The sequence below is a fragment of the Psittacula echo genome (assembly GCF_963264785.1).
Source record: "Psittacula echo genome assembly, chromosome: Z".
NCBI classification, from domain to species: Eukaryota; Metazoa; Chordata; class Aves; order Psittaciformes; family Psittacidae; genus Psittacula; species Psittacula echo.
This window is the reverse complement of record NC_137742.1, coordinates 93,763,370-93,786,480: the sequence shown is the minus strand read 5'-3', so window position 1 is coordinate 93,786,480 and position 23,111 is coordinate 93,763,370. Positions and strand designations below refer to the sequence as shown.

The 23,111-nt window shown below is 38.2% G+C and overlaps 3 protein-coding genes across 3 annotated transcripts in view; 2 read left to right on the top strand and 1 right to left on the bottom strand.

Annotated features, from left to right (window-relative positions):
• Positions 1 to 12,561, top strand: part of RHPN2 (rhophilin Rho GTPase binding protein 2) — a gene marked incomplete at both ends in the record, with an annotated part of 28,691 nt that extends 16,130 nt beyond the window's left edge. The window contains 12 exons of the mRNA XM_080636778.1: positions 725 to 800; positions 1,765 to 1,842; positions 2,487 to 2,611; positions 3,486 to 3,652; positions 5,968 to 6,155; positions 7,447 to 7,603; positions 8,068 to 8,187; positions 8,286 to 8,480; positions 9,037 to 9,113; positions 9,882 to 10,028; positions 10,882 to 11,037; positions 12,310 to 12,561. Of these exons, the coding sequence (XP_080492904.1) occupies positions 725 to 800; positions 1,765 to 1,842; positions 2,487 to 2,611; positions 3,486 to 3,652; positions 5,968 to 6,155; positions 7,447 to 7,603; positions 8,068 to 8,187; positions 8,286 to 8,480; positions 9,037 to 9,113; positions 9,882 to 10,028; positions 10,882 to 11,037; positions 12,310 to 12,561 (1,738 nt within the window). The remainder of the gene's footprint in view (positions 1 to 724; positions 801 to 1,764; positions 1,843 to 2,486; positions 2,612 to 3,485; positions 3,653 to 5,967; positions 6,156 to 7,446; positions 7,604 to 8,067; positions 8,188 to 8,285; positions 8,481 to 9,036; positions 9,114 to 9,881; positions 10,029 to 10,881; positions 11,038 to 12,309) is intronic.
• Positions 12,562 to 16,492: 3,931 nt separating this feature from the next.
• Positions 16,493 to 19,500, bottom strand: FAAP24 (FA core complex associated protein 24). Its single transcript, XM_080637753.1, has 5 exons — positions 19,401 to 19,500; positions 18,657 to 18,784; positions 17,866 to 18,005; positions 17,419 to 17,571; positions 16,493 to 16,791 (listed from the first exon to the last, which is right to left on the bottom strand). The coding sequence occupies exons 2-5, from the start codon at positions 18,766 to 18,768 to the stop codon at positions 16,549 to 16,551; spliced, it is 648 nt and encodes a 215-aa protein (XP_080493879.1). The 5' UTR covers positions 18,769 to 18,784; positions 19,401 to 19,500; the 3' UTR covers positions 16,493 to 16,548.
• Positions 19,501 to 19,760: 260 nt separating this feature from the next.
• CEP89 (centrosomal protein 89) overlaps positions 19,761 to 23,111 on the top strand; it is a 37,160-nt gene continuing 33,809 nt past the window's right edge. Inside the window, exons 1-3 of the mRNA XM_080637462.1 lie at positions 19,761 to 19,866; positions 21,528 to 21,634; positions 22,889 to 23,044. Coding sequence (XP_080493588.1) covers positions 19,828 to 19,866; positions 21,528 to 21,634; positions 22,889 to 23,044 — 302 coding nt within the window. The 5' untranslated portion in view covers positions 19,761 to 19,827. The remainder of the gene's footprint in view (positions 19,867 to 21,527; positions 21,635 to 22,888; positions 23,045 to 23,111) is intronic.

Below are 23,111 nucleotides of genomic sequence, written 5' to 3'. Positions count from 1 at the left end.
TTGGCTAATCTGCTTAATGGAAGAGCAATATATGCAGCTTTTGAGACTATTACGAATTAGAGAGCACCATTTATCCCTCATTAGCTAGTGTTGTTTACTAATATGATCAAGGTTTAAGTTCATGATACAGATATATGTTCTCTTGAGGATCCAATTTTTTTTAAGTCATAGTTCTCATCCTTTGTTGCCCTTTGATATTTCAGTGGTTGACTTGTTTATAGGTCAACACCTGGTGTTGTCTAGAAACTAAGTAGTTCTCAGATTTTCTACTCTTAGACCTTTCACTGTTAAAGTTGGTATACTTTGGCCCTGCTTCTCCCTGTGTTTGACACCCATCACTTTTACATATGGAAGCATTGGTAGGATGTAAAATACTGATGATAACTAATGATAATTAATTACCATAGCTCTTACTGTAGCAGATCTAGCAGCTGTGGAGCTGTTTTCTGTCCATAGAACTTGTGCAGGTTTATAAAAATTGAATTGCAGTAAGCCAACCTGTGGGAATCTCATCTTCTTTCCTTGACGGAAAAATAGGTTTAAATGGCGGGGGGGAGGGAGGAAAGCTTTCTTTACTCTTTCCTTGAAGGAATTGTTATAAACTATGTACCTTTTACCTGAACACCTGTCAGCATACAAACTTCCTGTCATCAAATAAAAGTAATTATCTTATCAGCAGATAAACAGAAACAAAATATTTTTGAGTCTTGTTATTTTTTCATAGAGAGACTTTCAGTATTCCCTTGGTACCTCTGGGCCTGAAGGAAACCAAAGAAGTAGACTTTACACTCCCCCTCAAGGTAAATTTCACACGCATTTGGGAATGAAGAGTCAACAGAAATAACTTCTGATTTGTTTGAAGAAGCAGAAGTAACTTATGTACAAATTATTTTTGTTTTATTTGCCCTAAGCCTGAGATCACAATGTGTTTAAAAAATTAACTGCCAATTATTTGGGTCATTGCTCATAGCTAACTAGGACAAGGAGTCAGAAGATATTCGAAGAAATCCTACTTTGGAGACAGTAAAACCAAAGGGAATAAAAATTCCTTATACAGTTTTTGGTCCCAATAAGGTAATTGATTACTACTTGGTGCAAAAGGAAGTAGTAATGAAGGTTTGATTTGAGCTAACCAAGCTAGCTCATTGGAGAAGTGGTGGTGCACCATTAATGCTCCTTGTTTGTTGGCTAATATACTTTGCTGGCTATTTAAACCACCTTTGTATTTTTTTGGACCACTATGAATTGTGCAATGTGGATTTTCTCATGGTAAACTATCTTATCACTATAGTATTTGTTTCTGCTTTTACTGTTGTTGGTTAATCTCCATGGTCAGATTATGGTACCACTTTATGCCATTGCATCTTTGGTAATTTAAGTGGAATTGCCCTAATATAGCTGACAAGAATTTGTCAGTCTCTTTAGTTAACAAGATTTTATGGTCACTTCATTCCTTTGTTTTAGCTAACAGGGCTCACTTATCCCTTCCAAAACCAGTAAGTGGTGGTGTTTTAAAACCCAATGAAGTTGATGTAACAGGTGTTTGGCTCCTTTACTGAAATTTCTCATCTTAGATATCAAATCAAATTATTTGTACTATTGTCTTTTTGTAGTATCATTGCTGTATGTTATTGTACTATTGACTAGAACGGAGTAGACACCGTGGAAATCACAACTGAATCAATTTTGTACTGTTTGTAACTGCAGGAAAAAATAGTTTAGTTGATTATTGGATATTCCCTTTTTTTTTTTTTTTTTTTTTAGGACTTTATTCTGGAACATTATAGTGAAGACAGTTCTGAGTATGAAGACGAAATAGCAGATCTCATGGATCTGAGACAAGTAAGTTCAAGTCTGGCATATCATGAGGTCTTTTAATCTACAGTTGGAAATACTAGCATTTATATGGAATCAGAATATGTCACTATTACTTTTAACTTATCGTATTTGTATTGACTTAGTTTCTGAGATATGGAACATGAATTTCTGTTGTCCAAGACCTTTACAATTTCAGTAGAGAACAAGTGAAGAAAAGGGTGAAGTTATGCAAAGTGATTGAGCTGTTGACACAACTTTATAATTCTAAGATCTGTCTTGCCTACTTTTTTTACTTTAAAGTGCTTTAAATTTAGCAGGAAGAATGTTGAAGGGAATTCATCTGGCAAAACACTGTATTAGAATGGTGTTGTTTACTATATTATACTAGAAACTTTCTTTGTAGCTTTCATAAAATACCTACAATTTTATTTAATTAACTTTGACTATTGCCTAACAGATCCTCTTAGCTTCCTTAAAGGTTACATGATACTTTTGTGCAGCTGAAAAACTCTTATTTGGAATGCATCCATATAGCCTTAAGCTTACTGTTCTCGGATTCCAAACATTTTTATGATATGCGGAAGTCCACAGAGTCTTATCCTTGGTGTTTCTGTACTCATCCTGTAACTCAACAGAATACACTTCATTTTAATCTCTTGTAATTCAAGGCCTGCCGCACTCCTAGCCGAGATGAAGCTGGCATTGAGATGCTGATAAGTTATTTCCTTCAACTTGGTTATGTAGAAAACAGATTTTTCCCACCCACCAGGCACATGGGAGTTTTATTTACATGGTAAGTGTAGTTCATGTTTGTCTTGTCTCTTCTTTTTCAAAACACAGTTAATCAGTAACTGTCTTCTGTTTAATTTGAATCAAGTCAGTGTGTTTCCCCACTACTCCCTGCAGTGTGTGTTGTCAGTTTTTTCTTTTAGTGTTAAGAATAAACCTGAATACAGTACACCCTTATCACACTTAGAGTGAAGCCGTTGTCTACGGCGAATGACTTGGGCTACAGGTTAGCACAAGAGAAAAAGAGAGAAAATCATCTTCATTTTTGATCAATGGCAGATGTTTCCTGAACTCTGAACCTTGTTGCATGATGCAGATGGGGAATGGGTCAGACTTTAATTCCCGTCCCAGAAATGAGGAGAAGTGGCTTAATTTGTTATAGCAGTGTTTACTACATCTGTGAGCAAAGTTTGAGTCTGAATTCAGCATTTTTATGATGAAAAAAAGCATTTTATGATGCAGCCAAGAGGAACCATTACATTTTTAGTCAGAACTGTAAATACAAATTTTAAAACTATACAATATCTGCCCATGCCAATAGTTGATCTCTTGCATCATATAAGTACGAGAACATAGCAGCACACACAGCTGCTTCCCCAGTATACTTTCAGCCTCTGTGATGGCTTATAGGCAGTTTTGAGTTGGATATAATATGCTTATGGAGGCACTGCTGTAAAACTTTTTGAAAACTAAGCCTCCAATAAAGCTGGTCTCTGACTTGCAGCATCTAGATGGTCCTACACTATGGTATTTCTGTTCACCTGTTTCACACAAGCAAAAAATAATTAAGAATTCCACTGCTTTTTTGGAAAAACTTTATGAATATATCATTTGATGGACTCTGCTAATCTTAACACTTGTAATATTTGTTTCCCAAGGTACGATTCCTTCACAGGTGTCCCAGTGTGTCAGCCAAATCTGTTACTTGAAAAAGCTAGCATTCTGTTCAACGTTGGAGCCCTCTATACCCAGATTGGAACAAGGTGCAATCGTCAAACCCAGGCTGGACTTGAAAACGCTGTGGATGCTTTTCAGAGAGCTGCAGGTACAAATTTTAAAATATCAGGAAGGTCTTTACACTGATGTTCCTCATTTGATCCTGATACCCTGAAGATTTCTGCATTTCCCCCTGACTTTAGTAAACAAAAAAAAAAGAATAGGGAAATTCAAGAAGCCCCATGAACAGCTGAGATGAAGAATTAAATAAAAGCCTGGAACTGTAGTCTGAGCATGCAGATTAATCATTAACCACAGTATTCTTTTTGAACTGCAGTTCAGAGGTCCAAGTTATAACCCCAGTGGTAACTGCTTCATTGTTCATTTTTTGTTTCACCAACACAACTGCTTTTGCCTCAGTGATATTACATAGGTGTAAAATCTGTATAAGAAACACTGTAAAGGGTTGATAAAGGGTTGATAAAGGGTTTTAAATGTAGTTTTCCCCATGGTCTTTTCAAAATTAATCTTACTGTGTTCTCTGGTATGAAATTTGCAGTTCATTAGAAGCTAACTATGTATTTTCCAAAGGTTCCAAAGGCAAACAGGTTCAAAACAATCAATCTGTCCCAAGTGAGTTAAAATACAAATTCTAGTAAAGGGAATTGTATCTCTTGAACTAACATAATACAGAAGCTTTTTGTTTGGTTTTTTTTTTCCTCAAATAGATTTTAAATTTTTTTTGTGAATGTCATCTGTGCTACATGTAATGCTTGAAGACATGCCCTATGTAATTAACATGTACTGTAAGACTTATTTCTGCACTAACAATCTGTGGCTACTGGTTTGCACTGTATATAGCTTTGTCAGCTATGAACTGTGGACCAGAGAGCTGGAGTCTCCTAAAACCCCTCTTACGAATATACAGCCATCAAAAAAAATGAGAGTAGATCTTCATGCATTTATTAATCAGTTTTTCAACCTTTGCATTTCATCTAAAAGAAATTTCAGTACTTCAGAAATGTCTCCATTTTGCTGCTGCTCCTTCCATTTTTGCAAATAATTAAGAAAAAAAAAAAACCCACAGCTTTTCACTTGAACATATTTGCAAAACAGAATTAATTCACCAATTGAAATGCATTTTTTGCTGCTACATAACCTTTGCAGGGCCCCAAAGCTATGTGCTCAGAAGGCATTTCATTGTACCTGTGCATGGCTCCGTAACACTCTTCATTATGTTGGTAGAGACATCATACAGAGCATGTATTAACTATTTCTCTGTGCTAAATGGAAAATGTTGCACAGTTCATCCTCAGCAAAGCTCTTGGTGTGTATATGTTTATTGCATCAGCAGAAATATGTTAAAAACAACAACAACAAAATATTTCTCCACTTGTATTTTCAGCCCCTTTCAGTAGGGCATTCCTTCAGTATGTGGGATGTGCTTGGCAAGTCTGGAGTTGGGGATTCTGGTGCAAAAAGGCAGACATTGCTGTAATTTAATAAGGGCATAATCATAAGTTATAAGATACAAGTGTAACAGAAAATGAAAAATCTCAGAAAGTGGCAGTAGGAAAATAGAGCACAACATGACCAGAACTGAATGTAGTAGCAAGAAGTAAGAGTACGGAAGCTGGAACACTTTAAAAGCAGAGGTCTTGTTGTTACACTTTTGTAGTATTATCAGCAATTAGCAGGCTAGTGGAACTCACTAAACCAGTTGGATGACATGCATACTTAAGGTCACACTTCCATCCGTGAAACTGCTACTTAATATTTGCACTGCAGTTAGTGTTTGCTTTTAATTTGAGAAATGACAGAAATGATTCATATGTTGGTGGAGCCAAATGTCTACAGCAGAATCTGATTTTACCCTATTAAATACACTGTTCTAGTTTACTTACAGGGATGGAACTGAGGTTTCACTAGGATGCAAATTGTACTTAGCACCATCTGAAAAGGAGATTCAATATTAATGAAGTTTGTATGTTTGTGTTTTCCTTCCATCCAAGGGTTCTACTGTCACCTCCTTGTAACTGCGTTAGATTTCTTTTTCCCTATTGTCCTATGTATAAGCCCTAGCCTACCACTCACACATACAAGTCATATTCAGTTCAGCACAGCTTTTATTTCAGTTCTCAAGAACTGACAGAAACAAATCTGAGGGTATCGCCCTTAAAACTTGCAGCTTCTGTTGCTCCTCTGAACTGTAGTTTTTGAGAACTGTGCCTAGAGATGTTTGGTGAGAATGCAAAGCAAAATCTGTAACTCAGTCTAGTTCCATGTGTACTAAGAATCCCTTCAGATTGCTGTAGTGCAATACTAGAAAGTATGCTTTCAATCTTAATTATTATGGTACATGCTAGAATCAAGTTCATAAGTTTCTCTCTTTGTAGTGCTGACAAACCCACTTTGTAATTTCAGGAGTCCTAAGCTACTTGAAGGAGACCTTTACTCACACCCCAAGCTATGATATGAGCCCAGCTATGCTGAACGTACTAGTAAAAATGATGCTTGCACAAGCTCAGGAGTGTGTTTTTGAGCAAATTGGTCTCCCTGGAATACGCAACGAGTTTTTCACACTAGTGAAAATGACACAGGAAGTTGCCAAGGTAAAGGCTAAAATTTGAGTCTCATATTTTAAAGTAAGAGTTTACAGTGCTGTGGTAATAGCTACAGCCTCTAGTAATACAATCAGAATTTCTTAAATATAAACATTAACAACCATTGCCAAAACCTGAATGTAACAATGGACAAGCTACAATGGGAATCACGACCTTTCAGAAGATTAAAATGCAGATAGCTGCAATTTAAATATAATTAATTTAGAACTGTTATGGTTTTAAAAATCCATAATTCATTAAGTTTAACAGAAAAATGCTGAAATAATAGGGCGATTAACTTTCTGAATGTTTTTTACAAGCTATTTATCATATTGCTCTTTCAAACAGTACAGATCTTGTTCACAGAACAACATACAAAGTGACAGTGTTGTTTGTGTAGTTCTATGTTAAGTATTGAACACAACCTGTTGTCTTTCCCAGCAGCTGGAGGTTATGCAAACCTAAAAAGCGCAAGTCCAAAAGAGTAATGAATTTGTAACTAGGGGAAAGACCCCGATAAGCTGAGTCAGGTTGGTAGCTGCAGGACTTGCCTGAAAACTGGGGAAGCAAGCTGTACACAGTATGTGTTGACATAAGGTTGTTGACATCAAAAATTGGGTATGCCAACAAGACATGAATATGCTTTCTGAGCCACTTCAGAGAAGATGTATAATTGGTTCCATACTAGATAAATGGACAAAGCCTTCCCTATCAACCCTGTAAAGCTACCCTCACTTATCTGTGGGGCTGATTAGCTGCAGGGGAAAGACTTTTTGATTTTGTCAGTTGGAGTTGTTTGATCCATTAAAGCAGCATTCACTGCTTGCAAAGTTATTTTCTTTCCTCTGCATAAAGGATAGTAGCCCTGTTTTAACTAGACCACACAAACTTAAGGCTAGGTAGGGCTCCACAGTTTCAGAAGTGAAGTACAAACCTATTGTGTAAGTAACGTGCTTCATCCTTTTTCTAGCTGAATTAAGCCGATGCGATGCATTTGTAAATTAAAACCCATGTATTTTATCATGTTTTTACTGAACTTTGAAGTCACATAGATTGACTTAGTCCATCTGTTCTTGTGCAAAACTGATTTATTTTTCTTGTAAGGGAAAAATCAGAGCTGGAATTTTTATTTTCTCAAGACTTATTTTTGATATTTTGTAACAATCTTATTTTTATTTGTTTTCCCTACCTTTGGTGTGATACACATGAAATTATCACAAGGTTGCATATACTGTCCCTTACTTGAGCTTCTAATAATTACTGTTATATTCTCATACTTCAATGCCATGTTTTATTTTAGGTGGGAGAGGTTTACATGCTGGTTAACACTGCAATGAATCAGGAGCCAGTGAAAGAAAATATCCCCTATTCCTGGTCTAAGCTGGCACAGATAAAGTCAGACCACTACAAAGCTCTGGCACATTACTTCATTGCCACCATTCTGTGTGACCATGAATGTAAGAATAATACATTTTCTATATATTAGTATAAATAACAGTAGTAAACACAAACATTTATAATTTGGTCTAAGTAAGACTAGGAGCCAGGAACTTTGGATTTCAATATATGTTAATTTGTAGCCATTTTCCCATTCAGATATGAGGCCTTTCTTTTTTCATTCTGTACAGAATAATGTGAAAGTTAATTTATGTAACTTTTGCAAAATAGCATGAATTATATCCATTATATGCTACCAAATTGTTCAATTTTTATTTATGTCCTCTGGCATATAAGTATGACTTGCATATTGCAGATGATAAAAATGATAAAAGTCCTAAAACCTGTAAATTCCTATCAATATCTACGTGTAACAATATTTGACTGCATTTGGAGAGAAGGTAGTAATAAGTACCCAACAATACACCTAAAGGAACAGAGCACCAGAAGATGTGTGATGGCTGATGTTCTGTTTTAATTATAGTGCAGCCTGGTGATGATGAAGATCAGCAGGAGAAGGCCTTGTCCCAGATGTATGACTACGTGCCTGAAGGACTGTTGGTTCTCACTATTTTAAAGGACAAAGTTCAGAGAAAACAACTGGGTAACTGCCAGTTTCACACAGATACTGGATACAGTTTGAAAATTACCTTCTATTTATTGTCTGTGGACGACAACCAACAGTTTCTAATGCTTTTTCAGGGAAAGCACACTTGCGCAAAGCCATCATTTACCACGAAGAAGCTCTGAGAGTCTGCGGTCTGTGCAAAAAGCTTCGAAACATTGATGTTCTTCAGGAGGTTCTGACAGCTGCACACAAGCGCTCACTTCTCAAATATGCTCAGCAAGAGACAGAAGATGACTTTCTCAGTCTAATCCAGGCTCCAGATATCCTCCGTAAGTGTACACAGCTAGAACTAAAGGATATCTAGCCATACATGTATATGCTTTATTTTATATGTATGTATGTATATGGAATAAGCATCTTGTGAGCTAGAAAGAATGAGGAAACTAAAATCATACGGGGGGAAAAATTACTGTTTCTTGAACTCTTATATTGGCCTAAGCTGTTAACTCAGTTTGACTGCTATTGGTTCTTTCTACCTTAGTCCAGCTCATCCAACTCTTTCCTCTTTGGAAGCATGGGGAAAGAATGAGCATTGGTTTTTAATTTCCTTTCCCAAGAAATATTGAAGATGGAAATAGCATCTTCATAGCAAATAGTTTTGTTTGGATGGATTGTATTAAATTTTCTGTATTGATAGTATGAGCTCTGAAGATATTTGTAAAGCAATTCAGATGTGTGTTACAAATTTTCATAAAAATTAGTTTTTCTACAGCTCAGTAAGAACTTAGGAGAAATTTTTATCTAGCTTGAAATGCAAGCAAAAAAACCCTATATCTTTTAACTAATAATTGAGAGAAAATTAATTTGGTTTTCTTTTTGTTTTAGCTAAAACAGAACATAAAATAGAAACAATTGCTCCCCAGTTATCGAAGGTCAAAGTTAAAGACTTCTTTCACAGGCTGGTACGTAACATGCTAATGCTGACCAACCTCTGTCATTTTGTTAGCAAGTACAACTTCATTCCAACATGAGGGAAGAGACACAAGTGTTTAGTCTCAAAAATGATCCTGTAGTAACTGTGGTTTTCCTCAGACATTATTGGAAAGATCACACTTAGCTTCAGAGGTATAAGTCAACTCAAGACTAGCAAAGTGCTGTTTGTATGCGGCTTCACACAGTATTCATTCTTGATAACCTTCATAAAAGTCTCATGAAGTTCCAGTGGATAATTGCATACAATGTACAGGCAGGAAGAAACATGTTGTACTTGGAGACGGGCACGCTGAGTGTGTAATGTTGCATGCTACAAAGCCAGTCTTTCAGGTGGCTCTGTGCATCAGTGGGCAAACGGAATTGTGAGTTGTGGTTAGGATCAAAATTTGCAATGTTTCATGAATCAGTTACCTCCTCCAAAACTGAGTAATGCAGGACCTTAGAGCCTCCTGCAGCAAAAGAGTCTGCACACCTGATCAGTCATCTCAGAATAACTTGGCAGTTGCCGTCATCCAACTCTGAATTATCACCTGAACTGTCATGAAGTAGGGCAGAGCACTTCAGGGACACCTTAAACTTCTGGGATAAATCTCACTGTTCCATTTCAACCGAAGTCATTGAAAGTTAACCTTAGTAAAATATACAGAAGATGAGTTTAAAACACTGTAACTTAAAAATAGAAATGCTTACTTATGAATGACAGTAAACCATAACGTGCCTGCTGCTGTTACCTCCAGGGCCCACTGACGGTGTTCTCAGCCAAGCAGAGATGGACAGCTCCACGTACCATTCGTATCCACCATGAAGCAGGAGGGCTAGGATTCAGTCTTAAAGGAGGTTCACCAGTACAGATTTATTGTCTTGCTCCAACTTGTTCTGCAGCGGTAAGTACATTGGTGCAATATTAATGATGTCTCCAGACTCTAGCATCACAATCTTTTAAATGTAACTTTAACTTGTTCATACTGGTGTAGGGAGCTTTTATTGAGTTCTACCATACATTGGTATAGTCAATTCAGATAACCTGAGCACATTTTCAGTGCTGTGTACACCTTAGGGTATCTGTATCCCTGGCATCACCTTAAACTAGAGTCTATTAATTCCTCTGTTCACACCTGATAGATAAAAAGTTACAAATAATAAAAGCAAATGTTGTTGCCCATGTAATTCAGTAAGTTAAAAGGGCTTTAGGAAGTGGCAACAACAGTAAGGATGAGAATCAGGAAGGGAAGGCAAGGTAGCATGTGCCCAAGGAAAAAGAGAGGAAAGAACATATTACTGGATTCTAATGTATTTCTCTTTGGAGGAGAAACAAAGAGCTAAAGCACCATGCAGTAATGAGCACAGCTCCGCTGTAGGAAAGGCTGCAGCAACCACAGAAGTACAAATAAAAACACTGAAGAAAGAGAAGTAAAAACTGGAGAAAATATCTCATGGGGGATGATAGGGTAGCTAAAAACATGTTTACTTAAGGAGAAAGGTGAAAAGGACATAAAAAGAGCCAACATTTGAGTATGCCAGAATCACATTTATCAACGGTAACTAAAATAGGTAATCTGTGTACTTCAAGTTCTGTGTCTTTATATTAGGTGCACACTTCCCATGTGTCTGGCTAGACAATGGTTTCATAGCATCTAAGAGGAAAATGCCTTCAGGGCAGATAGCGTATGATGACCAAAATATTTTACCCATCTTTGTAATTCCAGATGATAACCTGTGCATAAATTTTTTTGACAGTTAGCGGGCTTAAAAGAAGGTGACTACATAGTTTCAGTTGGTGGCGTGGATTGCAAGTGGCTTGGAGTGAATGAGGTGCTGGAAAAATTCAGAAGTGTGGGAGCGCAGCCCATCGAGTTTGAGGTTATCAGCTGCCAGGATACAACGGCATCTGTGGTATGTAATGAGGCAAAAGTGTTTTGCAGACTGGATGTGTGAGCGTGTTTTTTACTTTCCTGGCTTCAGTGCCTGCTTAATGCTTACTTTCATGTAGTCAGATACCCCACTCCATCAGTGAATATATAAAGCATTCGGGCATGTGTTCAGTTTTAAGCAGTCTGTTTAAATCATTCTGACTTGGCGAGCTAAAGTAGAGATGTGTGCACAAGAATGTCTGGGTGGTGGGTTTCTACGTAGTGGAGCTACTTAGATTAATTGCATTATAAATTCCAGGGCATAGTTTATTTTCCTCTAACTTGGCATAGAGGATGAAAATATTGCCATGTTCAGCACTGGAAAAGCCACAATAGAATAATAATGGCATGAAATAGAACAGCCAAGACCACATGCTTATTTTCTATGCACTGGTAACATAAATGATCATGACTTCCGTGTTACATCATGAATTAGTCTATGTATCTTTTATTTTGGTGGACTTTAACTGTCTAGTCAGTTACTAAGCTGCTGTAGAAGCTTTAGACTAAGGAAAAATGATCACAAGATTAAAAAATGTTAAGCTATGAGTAACTTTGTTTGTAGTGTGAGAGAACCTGTAGTTCAGCTAAATCCACTGCTCCTAATGTTCCCTGGCAAGCTTAGGCACTGAAGTAGCATTGCCTTAGAAGTGATCACGGTGCTCTTACTGCTGTTAGGTTTTCTTGGTTTAAGAATTTGATTTTTCTTATTGAAAATAAGGGATTGCACCCCTGCCCTTCTAAGCTGCTACTGGAAACAAGAGACTACAATATAATCAAATTGCTTCAGGGAAGAGCTCAGATAGGACAGAGTAGGCTGTGCCTTTCGGGTATTCCTAAAGGGTGTCCTATGTGCTCTTGTTGTCATAGTTGCAGTCAACATGGAACCTGTCCAAAAGCAGCAAAAAAGACTTCCCTTCAAAGATTAGTGCAAGATCTAGACACCTAAGCTTTGTAGGGAGGTTTTATATTATACAGTTATGCTAGAAGCCAACAAACGCGAACTATAACTGAACCTATGGAAAAGATTTACAAGTCCGTTACACTGTGTGTAGTATACCCTTCAGTCTATATGGGCAAAATACCACAACAGCAGCATGCTGAAGGGGCTTGTGTTCCCTTAGTATGTCATTAGCACAGCAAGCTTGCTGTGCTCTGCCTTGGAAAACTGTTTGCACAGTAAGCTTTTGTTATCTTCAAAATTTTGACCCATTTTGGCCGACTGATTGTTATAATGCTTCTCTCTTTCCTACAGCATAGTAAGAGTGCAACTTACTCAGTGGGAATGCAGAAGACATACTCCCTAATCTGTTTAGCCATGGAAGAGGATAAGATTGATCAGACAAAGAAAGCCCCACTGAAACTGCCTTTTCTAAGCTGGGGAACTAAAAATAGACAGAAAGCTGCAAGTACCCTCTGCCTGCCTTCAGCTGTGGCTGGAAGCTCTCAGGTTAAAAAGAAGCTTTCTCCCTTCACACTTCTGAATACAGAAAGTTCATTGTATTGAATCTTTCAGAAGGATCTGTTAACATGATGTGTTTCTTTTGAATGTACATAAAATATTGATCAATTTTATTTCTATATATACACGTATAAATTCAGACAAATGCCACTGACTATTTACTGTCATTGAGCCACTATGAAGGTCAGGGGCTGGCAAAAACTGTAAAACTTATGTACTGAAGGTCAGAATGAAGTGGTTTGGGAGGTTTGCAATAACAAGATGTAGATGATGAAATTGCTTAGGTGAGGACTGGATTCCTTTGGAATTTCAAAATACAGTATCATGACTGATTTTTTTTTTTTTTTTTTTATAACTGATAGGAGTTATTTATTATAAACTGATGCTGCATGCAAAACAAACATTAAAGGATGATTTTTCTGTAAAAGTTTAATCACTTAACACTACTCTAAGAATTATCTTAACAAAACACAGGCAAGAGACAATAATGTTATTCAGAGAAGCCAGCCTTGTGCTAAGAGGCAGTGTCATGTAATTGTGGGGTTTACACAGAGACATTTGCTTGCTGTGAGTACTAGGTGTACTGAATAGTTAATTTGATTCTGGAAGAGAATTAGAAGGCTTAGAAGTCAGAAGATCTTTTGAACTACAAAAGTCTTCTACTCTGCTCTTGTTCTGATCCAGGTTACATTTTAAATGCCTGATGATTCAATTGTTAAAAACAGGTTTTATTCCTGTTGAAATTATGCAACAAACTTACCGTAAGACTTGGATCTCATTAGACTTGATAAAATTGATAGCTGTGGAACAGATCTTAAAGTTGACATAATCTAGTATGTTGATCAAGAGTACATAAACTGTGGGGATAAAAAAAATGCTTGAGTCTGAGTGGCACAATATTTATTTACTATCGCACCAAGTAAAAAAACCAAATGGATATGAGTAAGCTTGGGCTATATATATTAAAGAGGAAGGCAAAAAATAACTGTGAGCATTTCTCTGAGATTCTGTTGTTTTCTGAAATGGCTAATAATTGAAGATTGCTAACACTGTAGTGTTAGTTAACATTGCCATCTACAGAGTAGATATATGCTGTTTGATACTCAAAACTTAAAATAAAGGGCAAGTTTTTATCCGAGTGTAGACTTGAATGTTGTCATTCATTTTCAGTTTCTTATGTAATAGGTGTAAATATGTTGATGAGACTTATTTAAGAATAATAAAAACCAGATTATGCCATTTTGTAGTAGCTCTTTGATTCTGCTGCAGCTTCCATAATATCACATAATTTGTAGGTTTGCACTGTCTGATGCTGGCGTACCTCTTGCATGTTTCTCTAATATTGCTTAGAAAGACCTAAGAAACTGTTTGCCTTCAGTTTGTATTGTATAATACAGGAACTTAATAAGTCTAAAACTTGCTTCCTTAGGGAGTGTTAACATATTTCTAGAGTTTCCCTTTGAAGTGTACATAAAAAAAATGTTGTAAATTACTTGACTCACCTATCCTTAGTCGTTAATTCTTCGCATGTACTTGTAGTAGCACTTCTTTACGCACACAAGCAGCAGCAGTTGTGCTGATATGTAAGACCCTGCCATACAATATTGCATACAGAAGAGATTTACATTGTATGTATGGCTAAAATTACTATCAAGCTGCCAAAGATTTTGTTAAAGTCACATGAGTTCCAGCTGTTTGTTTTCTTAGCCCACCATGGTAGTCTTTCTGCTGATATCTTTTCTCTTAGCTGCATGATTAACTGCCTTTCCATTCCCATCACCACACTTGCTAGTCCTTGGTGAAAAGTTGGGGGTTGTCTTTAATTTAAGTGCATCCTCAACCCCTCCACCAGCCCAAGTAAAAATTTGGACTTCTCAAATACATACTTGGTATTTTCTGTCAGCTACCTAAAGACTCACTCTACACTGAGTGGCAGCCAACAGCTAACTTAAGGCGAATACTAATTTCATAGCAAGTTACTCTTGTGATCTGAGCAAGAAGGTATTTGTTTCTGTCCACAAAGATGTACAAGGCTACTATAAAGTTAAATGAAGGTTTGCAGTAACTTACTAGCTCAGTTTATAAGTCCATTAATAGTAATTGTTACTACTTGAACTTTATTTAATGCATTGAGTAGGCCATTTGAAGAATTAAAAAGGTGTTAATTTTGCAACATCAATGGGTGCATAATTTTAGATGTGAAATCGAGTCTCCATAGCAGTGTGACTGAGATGTCTGAGAGATGAGGGAATAAACAAGCAGATTTATAAAGAAACTTAACAATTCCCTATTTGTAATAAACTATTATCTTGCTCTGGAAAATTCTGGTGGTTATTATTCTGTAAGTTAAATATTTATGTCCAAATTATAAGTAAGTGTACTTTCACCCCAACTACAGAATCAATATAAGTAACAGTTGTCCTGTGTTCAGCTGTAGCAGTTGTTTTTCTCCTTCCTAGTAGCTGGTAGTGCTGTGTTTTGGCTTTCGTCTGGGAACAGTGCTGATGACACATCAGTGATTTAGTTGTTGCTAAGTAATGCTTACTCTGATCAAGGACTTTTCAATCTCATGCTCTGCCAGGAACAAGGGGCACAAGAAGCAGGGAGGAAGCAGAGACAGAATACCTGACTCAAACTAGCCAAAGGGGTATTCCATACCACAGCACGTCATGCCTAGTACATAACCTGGAGGGGAGTCACCCAGAAGGCTCAGAATGCTGCTCGGGTTGGGTTGGGAGGTGGTGAGCCATTGTATTGTGCATCACTTGTGTTTATTGGTGTTTTTGTCTCCTTTCCAGTTTTATATTCTCTTCCCTTGTTATTTCCCTTATCATTATTACTATTGGTGGTAGCAGCAGTGGTTTTGTGTTATACCTGTTACTGGACTGTTCTTATCTCAACCCGTGGGGTTTACATTCTTTTGATTCTCCTCCCCATTCTACCCAGAAGGGAGAAGAGGGGAGTGAGTGAACAGCTGGGTGGTGTTAAATTACCAAATGGGCTTAAACCACAACACAGGTTTATCTGCAAACCAGAGAGTGAGATTGGTCACAAAGGTACCAAGGTTTTACTATTCACTTCTCTTTAGTTTACAAAAGGGAGCTGAAAATCCTGCTCAACTGTCTTCCTGCTGTGATCCAAAACCAAAGCAGACTGAAAGAAGCTTTTAATATACCTCCTTAAGGGGCACCCAAGGGAAAAGGCGATTTTACCCTTATTAAATAGGATAAGAATGTAATTTAAAATCAAATGCAGGATGTCAGGAAAACCAATCATCCTCTTTACAAATAACTTTTTAAATTATGAATACTGAGAGAACAAGGCAAATTATGAATTTTGATAAAAGTTTTGCATACTATTTTGGTTGTAGAGCATATTATAATTTATAATTAATACATTACACTTGATAATATTTCAAAATATATTGAAATTTATTATTGCAACCTATATTCAAAAGAAAAACATTAATTAACCAAGATTTTGGATATTAGGCACAAGGGAATAAATTTGATAACACCCTGTGAACTGAAAAAGGAACCAGAGAAATAAGTTAGTATAAAGTCAAAGATTTATTCCTGTAGGACTTTCCAAAGGAATTCCAAAATGTTCTAAAATATATTACTATAAAGCAATAGATGCTTCCCATTTAAAGCACTGTAACTCACATCTCTAACTACTGAGAAGATCACACCTCGCAGTATTATAACAAGGTGTTTACTTCTTTAAGATGAAAGCAGGCAAGCAAATTGCTTCTGCGTATTTTTCCATGGATGCTTTCTCTCTTGTTTTTGTACAAGACAGATGCAAAACACTTTACAGCCCACTTCCCAAAGCAATTTTCACAGCTTAATCCACATGGGTAGAACAGCTGTAAAGCGGTAGCAGTAGAATACCTAGATAATCAGTCAATACCTTCCAACTGTTACCAGGATTATAGAAATTGCCATAATATGCTATTATTGAAGACAAAATTTTGTAATTCTAAGAAACAAACAGAAGGTCTGTTTTGCAAAACAGCACTACATGTGACCATCAGGAACTTAAGAAAGTGTAGATTTGTTGTGCTGCCGTTTGTCCAACTACTAGCTCAAGCTCTTCGACAGATGCATTGCAAAGCCGGTGGATGCTTCCAAACTGTTGCAGTAAAAGCAGAGCTTTTGTTTTCCCAACTCCTGGAATTTGTTGCACCGTCCGAAACACCGATGGCTCTGCCAGCCGAGAACGTTGTTTATGGAGAAAGGGGTTACTACCGGGATCCTTACTTTGTTCACGGACCTGAAGCAAAACAAACCCGTAAGCGATACTAAGTGCCCTCTGCTGGGGCGCTGCTTTTGTGGTTTAAAATAGTTCCTTTCATCTTAACTGAGTTCAATGCAATCACTGGGAAGTTTTAACAGCGCCCTCCTTAAGTATGCGCCCTTATTAGGGACTTTGACGCAGATCCACAACGCCTCACTAGGAAGCCAAATCTCCTTAACACCAACCATGAATTAAAACAATGAATTTGTCATCTTTTTGATGCAATCAGGGTATGGATAAAGGAAAAGAGAAACAACTAAGAACACAGTTTCCCCAGCATAAAACAAGGCAAAATCTCAAGTTGGTTTTGACAGAGAACTGAGCTGAGGATTGCCTAATGCTGTTCAGCAGCACCTCAGTGCACGATCACATACAAAAAATCCAGTACTCTTCACCTTTTTTCCTTTGTTCCCAAATAAGCCCTCTTTCCACTAAACTGTTACTGTTGCAGGATATTTATTCCTTACATTTAAGCAACAAAATAGATTGTGTTCCTTTAAGATCTCAGGTATTCTTTCTTTAAAGGGTGATGAGTGTGAGAAAACAGGTTATTCTCATGCCCCATATTTTAACAAGTATTTGTCTACTAATGTAAAAACTTACTAGCTGAATAATAAGTTGAGAAGCTTCTCCTTGATTTGCCACAGGAAGCAACACCATTCCAAGTTCTAGCACAACAAGCTTTTGTACTGCTAAGAAGTATTGATCACTTATTTGAGTTTTCTCTACAATTACAATTCCCCCAAGACTACTGGCCTGTATGGAAAGGAAAAAAGGAGAAAAGACTTTGTTAATAACAAGTAGATGCAATGCAACAGAGAGAAAACTTCTATTGAGTATGAGCTGCCTGGAAGTGGAACAGAGGAAAAATAGAAGTTTCAGCAACTGTACTGAGGTTTAATACAACAGTTACACAGCTGCTTATTTTTTCAGCTTTCATGTGTAAACTATCACAAAAGTTAAGCCCCACTAGAATTTATAAATAACACAGAAGCATGGAATAAACAAATACCAACTGAAAACTCTTCCTTTTCTCTGTGTAGTACTTACATTTCTAAACCGAACCAATCTTCGTTTGAATTCATCCCCTGCAACCAAATCTGCTTCAGAAATATATAAAATGCAAATTCTGTTTGAAATATGAAAATCCACAAGTCCCAAGTCATCTTCAAAGATGAGTCTCGCTCTCCCTGAAGGAGAGATGGTTAACAGAAAAAAATACAGTAGTTGAAAATATACTAATAATTATTTCATAGCATAATCTTCCTAATGTGTCAGTAATTCTAGTGACTTGACAATGAACTTCATATTCTTTGAAAGCTTTTCATCTTTTTAAGCAAAGCTGGTATAAGCAATTCAAAGTACTGTGTGATGCCTTTAGTAATGCCAATTAATAACACTTCCAAACTACAGACTTGAACATACTGTAGCTTCTTGGTGAACTCTGGTCTTTAACAAAGACTATCATATGTTACTGTGGAAGGATCACCTTAATTTAGTTTGCTGTGCCATGAGATGATAGCACAGTCCCAGTATCTGCGTAAATTCAAGGGACTTCAGTGGAGATGCATATTCACAATAGTCCCACTGCTGCGGTTCCCAAGAAGTAGATACTTCTGCTCCTTCCCTGCAGTGCTCTGCAGCTATGCAAGTATGACAGAACTGACCATGTAGATGTATGATAGACAAAAAATAATTTTCAGCCTGCTAACATAGATTGCACCACAAATACAGATCAGTCAGACACAGAGTAAAGCATATTCCAGGCAATATTAACCATAGGGAGCAATAGAGGGGAAAGCTTTGCCCGAATTGCTTTTCCTCTTCCAGCTTGTGCTTACCTTGTAGCCTTTGGGCTATCTCTGACCCTCTCCACTTCTCATTTCCAATCACATGCCCGTAAGGTACAACTATAGATCCTGCTGTCACAGGAAAGTTTGCTTTTGTTGTCATTGGTAACAGTTACACCCTAGAAAAAAATGTGGAAGAGAGATTAACACATTTTATAAACCTGTTCCAATCTTAATTTTATTATTAAAATGTGTAAGATGTAATACTCTGGAAGAGACACTATCTCCTCTCTGATGCCACCTTATAGTTAACATATCAAATCAGTAAGCATCTCTGTTTACTTGAATACACGCAGTTCTTTTGCAAATTCTACTAACTACAGAAAAATACCTGAATTATGACAAGCTGATGGTTAGGAAAAAAAACCCCAACAAAACCAAAAACAAACCATAAAAACAAACCACAAACGCACACTGCCTTTTCTACGCCTTCATCCACCCTTGCTGGGAGAAGGCCTGCTTCAATTACAAAGCTGTCTCCAAAGGCATCTCCAGCCCTCAGCTGGTAAAAGTCTCCAGACAGATTATTAGAAGGCAGAAACGATTTTCAGCTTTATGCAGTGTTCTAACTTTAGGGGAAAACCGGAGCCTTTGAGGGTAAAGCACGATTTAAAGAGAAGACGAGCCGGTACGACCGCAACCACCACCACTCCGAGCCACATACTGCAGCCCCGCTCGGGCTCCTCCGAGAGGAGCGGAGGACGGCCCTAAAGGTCCCGCCGGGCCACCGCTGACCTGCTGGGAAGAGGCTGAGGTCCGTCCCGGGCACCCCGACCTCGCAGGGCCGCAGCCCTCCCTCGGGTATCAGAGAAACCAGCCACGAACAGCCGCCCCCCGCTCGGCAGAAGCATCCCCCCGCACCACCACACGAACAACCCGCCTCCGAGGGCGCGCCCGGCTGACAGCGGAGCCAGCAAATAGGAAGCGAGAGCCCCCCGCCCGTGAGCGAATGAGGAGGCAGGTTGGGGCGGGCCTCACCACTGGTAGGTTGCTAAGGCCGGTAGAGGAGTGAGTAAGGTGTGTATTGATTGGGGGAGCGCAAACCCGCAGCAAATCTGTCGCGCCGTTGTTACCAGGCGGGTAGCGACGAGAGAAGCGTCAGAGGCAGAGAGCAAGTACTCAGGAGGCGGTGGCGGAGAAGACCCGTTCCCTCTAAGTGCCAATGGCGTTCAGCTTCAGGAGAGGTCGCAGGGGCGCCTTCGTGAGTACCCCCCTGCCGTCCCGCGTCTCTGTGCCCGTGAAGAGGAGCCAGCGCTGGGGCAGGCGGGGGGCCGTGCCTGGGCGGGGCGAGCGGAGGCTCTCGGGGAAGGTGGCCGCGCCCTGCGGTTGATGGCGGTGATGGCCGAGCACTTTGAAGTGAAAAACGGAAAGAAAGATAAATCCTAAGCCCAGAAAAGGTGTGCGGAGGCCGGGTGCTGGTGCGGTGCTTTCACCAGTTCTGGGCCTGCGTGTCTGCTCCAGAGCACCCGGCTGGGTGCGGTTCCCTCCCTCCCCCTCCCGGCGCTGTCGGGGCTGTATCCCCCGGCCGACGCGCAGATCGGTCGCTGCTAGCGCTTGTGGAGGTGATCTGAGCGCACGGTCGTTGCTGCAGAGGGAACTGAGGAAGGCTCATAGTGAAAGATTAGAGCAGCCAAGGGTTGTAGTATTGCTAGCAACGGTGCGGATGTTGGCATCCAACGCTCTTGAAGTAATTGAAGTGGGGTTTTTTGTTATTAGAATGAAAACAAAGTATTGATCTTATATTGTCTTACTTTGAGGTTTGAGAGCATGCTTCTCCCACAGCTGTATTCCCTGGTAATCACAGTAAGACATCTGCCATTAATAGCATCTTTAGTTAACAGAATGGTGCATACCAGACAGACTTCTAGAATTAAAGAGCATTTGCAGTGTAAGACCAAGTAAAAAGACAGTCTTTGTAATGCACCATTTAGTTACTTGATGTGCCTTCCTGTAAAGTTCACCTGTTCATTACCCTGCTGGAGAAGACAACCAAGAATAACGGGGGGACACACACACATGCACTAACGAAAAAAACCGACAAAACACCCAACATCCAAACTGTTGCAGAAATACCAGAAACTTAGCTGTTTTACTCCATAAAAAAGGTGGTGTGCTTGGTTATGACATAGTATTTTCTGATGTGTAGAGAAAAGACAAGAGGCAGATGGGCACAAAATCAAACACAAAAAATTCAACTTAAATGTAGTAATATAAAAATATACTGTAAGGACCAATGTAAGGGTGTTCCACAATAATAATTTTAAAAATACTGTGATGATGGAACTCCAAACCCAAGTGGACAGGATCCCAATCAGCCCTTTCTAGTTTACTCTGCTTTGAGCAGGGACTTGGATTAGGTAATCACAAGAGCTCCCCTTCAACTTCAACCATTATGTGATTCCATTCAAAGCACTCTTTGTAGGGAACTCCAGTCCCAGTTTTTCAGAGCTGGTATTTAATGTTATCCTTTGTAAATTTCTTACTACTCCTTTTCTCTTTTATATATACAGAAGAAAAAAAAAAAAAACAACCAACAACCCAAACTAAGCCAAACTTGAATTGAGTAAGTTCAAATTCTGGTTTTGCAGATTGTAATATAGCTGATGGAAAACCTACATGCATGGGTCTTACATAAATTACATTTCTAACCTTCATTAACAGTTGTTTGTACCTCTTAAAAGGTTAAACTTGGAACCATTTAGTCTGTTTACATTAATTGCACATAGTTGTTCTTTTTAAGTTATTTTGCATTGTTAGGTTTTGTGCATGTTCAGTTCTGGTTTGGTTTTTTTTTTTATTTTTTTATTTTTTTATTGTGATCCTTAAAGTCATTGTCAACTAATTTTATTTTAAATTGTTCAGAAACATATAGCTCATGGCCTGGTCCCTGCTGCTACCATAGCTCCTAAACCTGCAGTTCCCCGCACCCCTCCCCCTCGTAGTCCAAACCCTTCTCCAGAAAGGCCCAGGTAGGTGTCTAGTTCTTTGTTTTGGTTTGGTTTTTTCTTCATCAACTGCAATTGCACACTAGAAAAGCATGATTAAGAGAATTGCATGTCCTTGTTGTAGTATTTATGTAAACCTTTTCATAAATAGAATATATTTTTAACTGAGGCAGTTTCCTTCTTTGAATTTTAAAGCTTCTAGTTTTTCTTCCACTCCTAAGCATGCTGAATAATTAGGACAATGACCATTATGAATATGTAATTTCTTATAAATCTGAGTCAATTAAAGACGAATTAACTGTTTAAAGTTGGGGCCATTTTGAATTTGGCTACAGTAACATGTAGGACTGTAACAGTATTAGTACCAGGAGTCAGGAAATTGTAGCTCATTAGAAAAGCTTAAATTTAATGTAACTAACATGCCACTTTATTGTATATTAAAAAAAGCAGAGACTTAAAAAAAATTGGCTTGTAAAACCATGCTGGATTGGATTTGAATTAGCTGCATAGGAAAGTTGCATAAATAGAAAATAGAACTTTTTTTTTTCTTTTCATTTGTAGTTTCTTGCAGGTTTTTTTTGTTTTCTCTCTGTTTAGTTCAGTTCTGGTTTGTCTTCCTTGGTCTTTCTAGTGTCTGTAACATTCCTACTTATTCCTAGTTCATGTTGTCTTCCTTTTTGACCTCCAGTTGCTGTTGTTTCTTTTACAGTCCTCACTGTTTCTCTCCTTTAATCTTTGTTCCTACTTGTTTTTTCCTCTACATCTTACTCTTCCCTATTCTCCGCAGCATCCCACAAATAGGTGCTTCTATCTACTTGTACTTGCCCTACTCTGCAATGTTCCAGTGTTTATTAGCAGCTTCAGTTACCAGTAAAAGGTTCAGATTAGGGAGTAATGGAAACTAGAAGGCAAAATAACAATATGGAACACTTTTTCAACACAATGCCAGGTAGTATTGTTATGGCTAAAGTGAATGCTAAGTACTGTAAATTATCTATGTCAATTTGGGGAATGTAACTCAGTATATTCCATGATTTTCATGCGTGTGATTCGGAAAACCCAATAGATATAGTACTTCACTCTTAAGATAGCTGTGTTAAAATAGCTTGTCCAGTTTTGTGCTTTACTTTGGGAGTTTTGTTGCTTATGCTTGTTAACTTAAACATTTTGCTTTGCTTAAATAGTGAAAATATTTTGCAACAAAAAAGAAAGGCATAAAATGTGGAGCACAGAGGAGACATCAGTATTGTTTCATTGCTTTATTCTGTTTTGTTCCAGATCAGCTCTAGCAGCCGCTATCCTTGCAACAACACTAACAGGGCGCACTGTTGCTATTCCTCAGCCTCGGCAGAGATCACTTTCTGAAAGTGATTCCAGCTATGTGGAACAGGAATGTTTTGAACCGTATGCTACAGCCACAGAGATTGGAATGGGGTAGTGTATACTTTGTGGTTTGATACCTTGTATTACAAATAGAATTTGCCAATAATAAAATATTTCT

Excerpts from the sequence above, each read along its gene's own strand:
- FAAP24 (XM_080637753.1), bottom strand. The coding sequence starts at position 18,768 with ATGACAACAAAAGCAAACTTTCCTGTGACAGCAGGATCTATAGTTGTA. Across the intron at positions 17,572-17,865 it reads GATTGGTTCGGTTTAGAAAT|GCCAGTAGTCTTGGGGGAAT; the intron begins GTAAGTACTACA and ends CTTTCCATACAG. Across the intron at positions 16,792-17,418 it reads CTCAACTTATTATTCAGCTA|GTCCGTGAACAAAGTAAGGA; the intron begins GTAAGTTTTTAC and ends GTTTTGCTTCAG.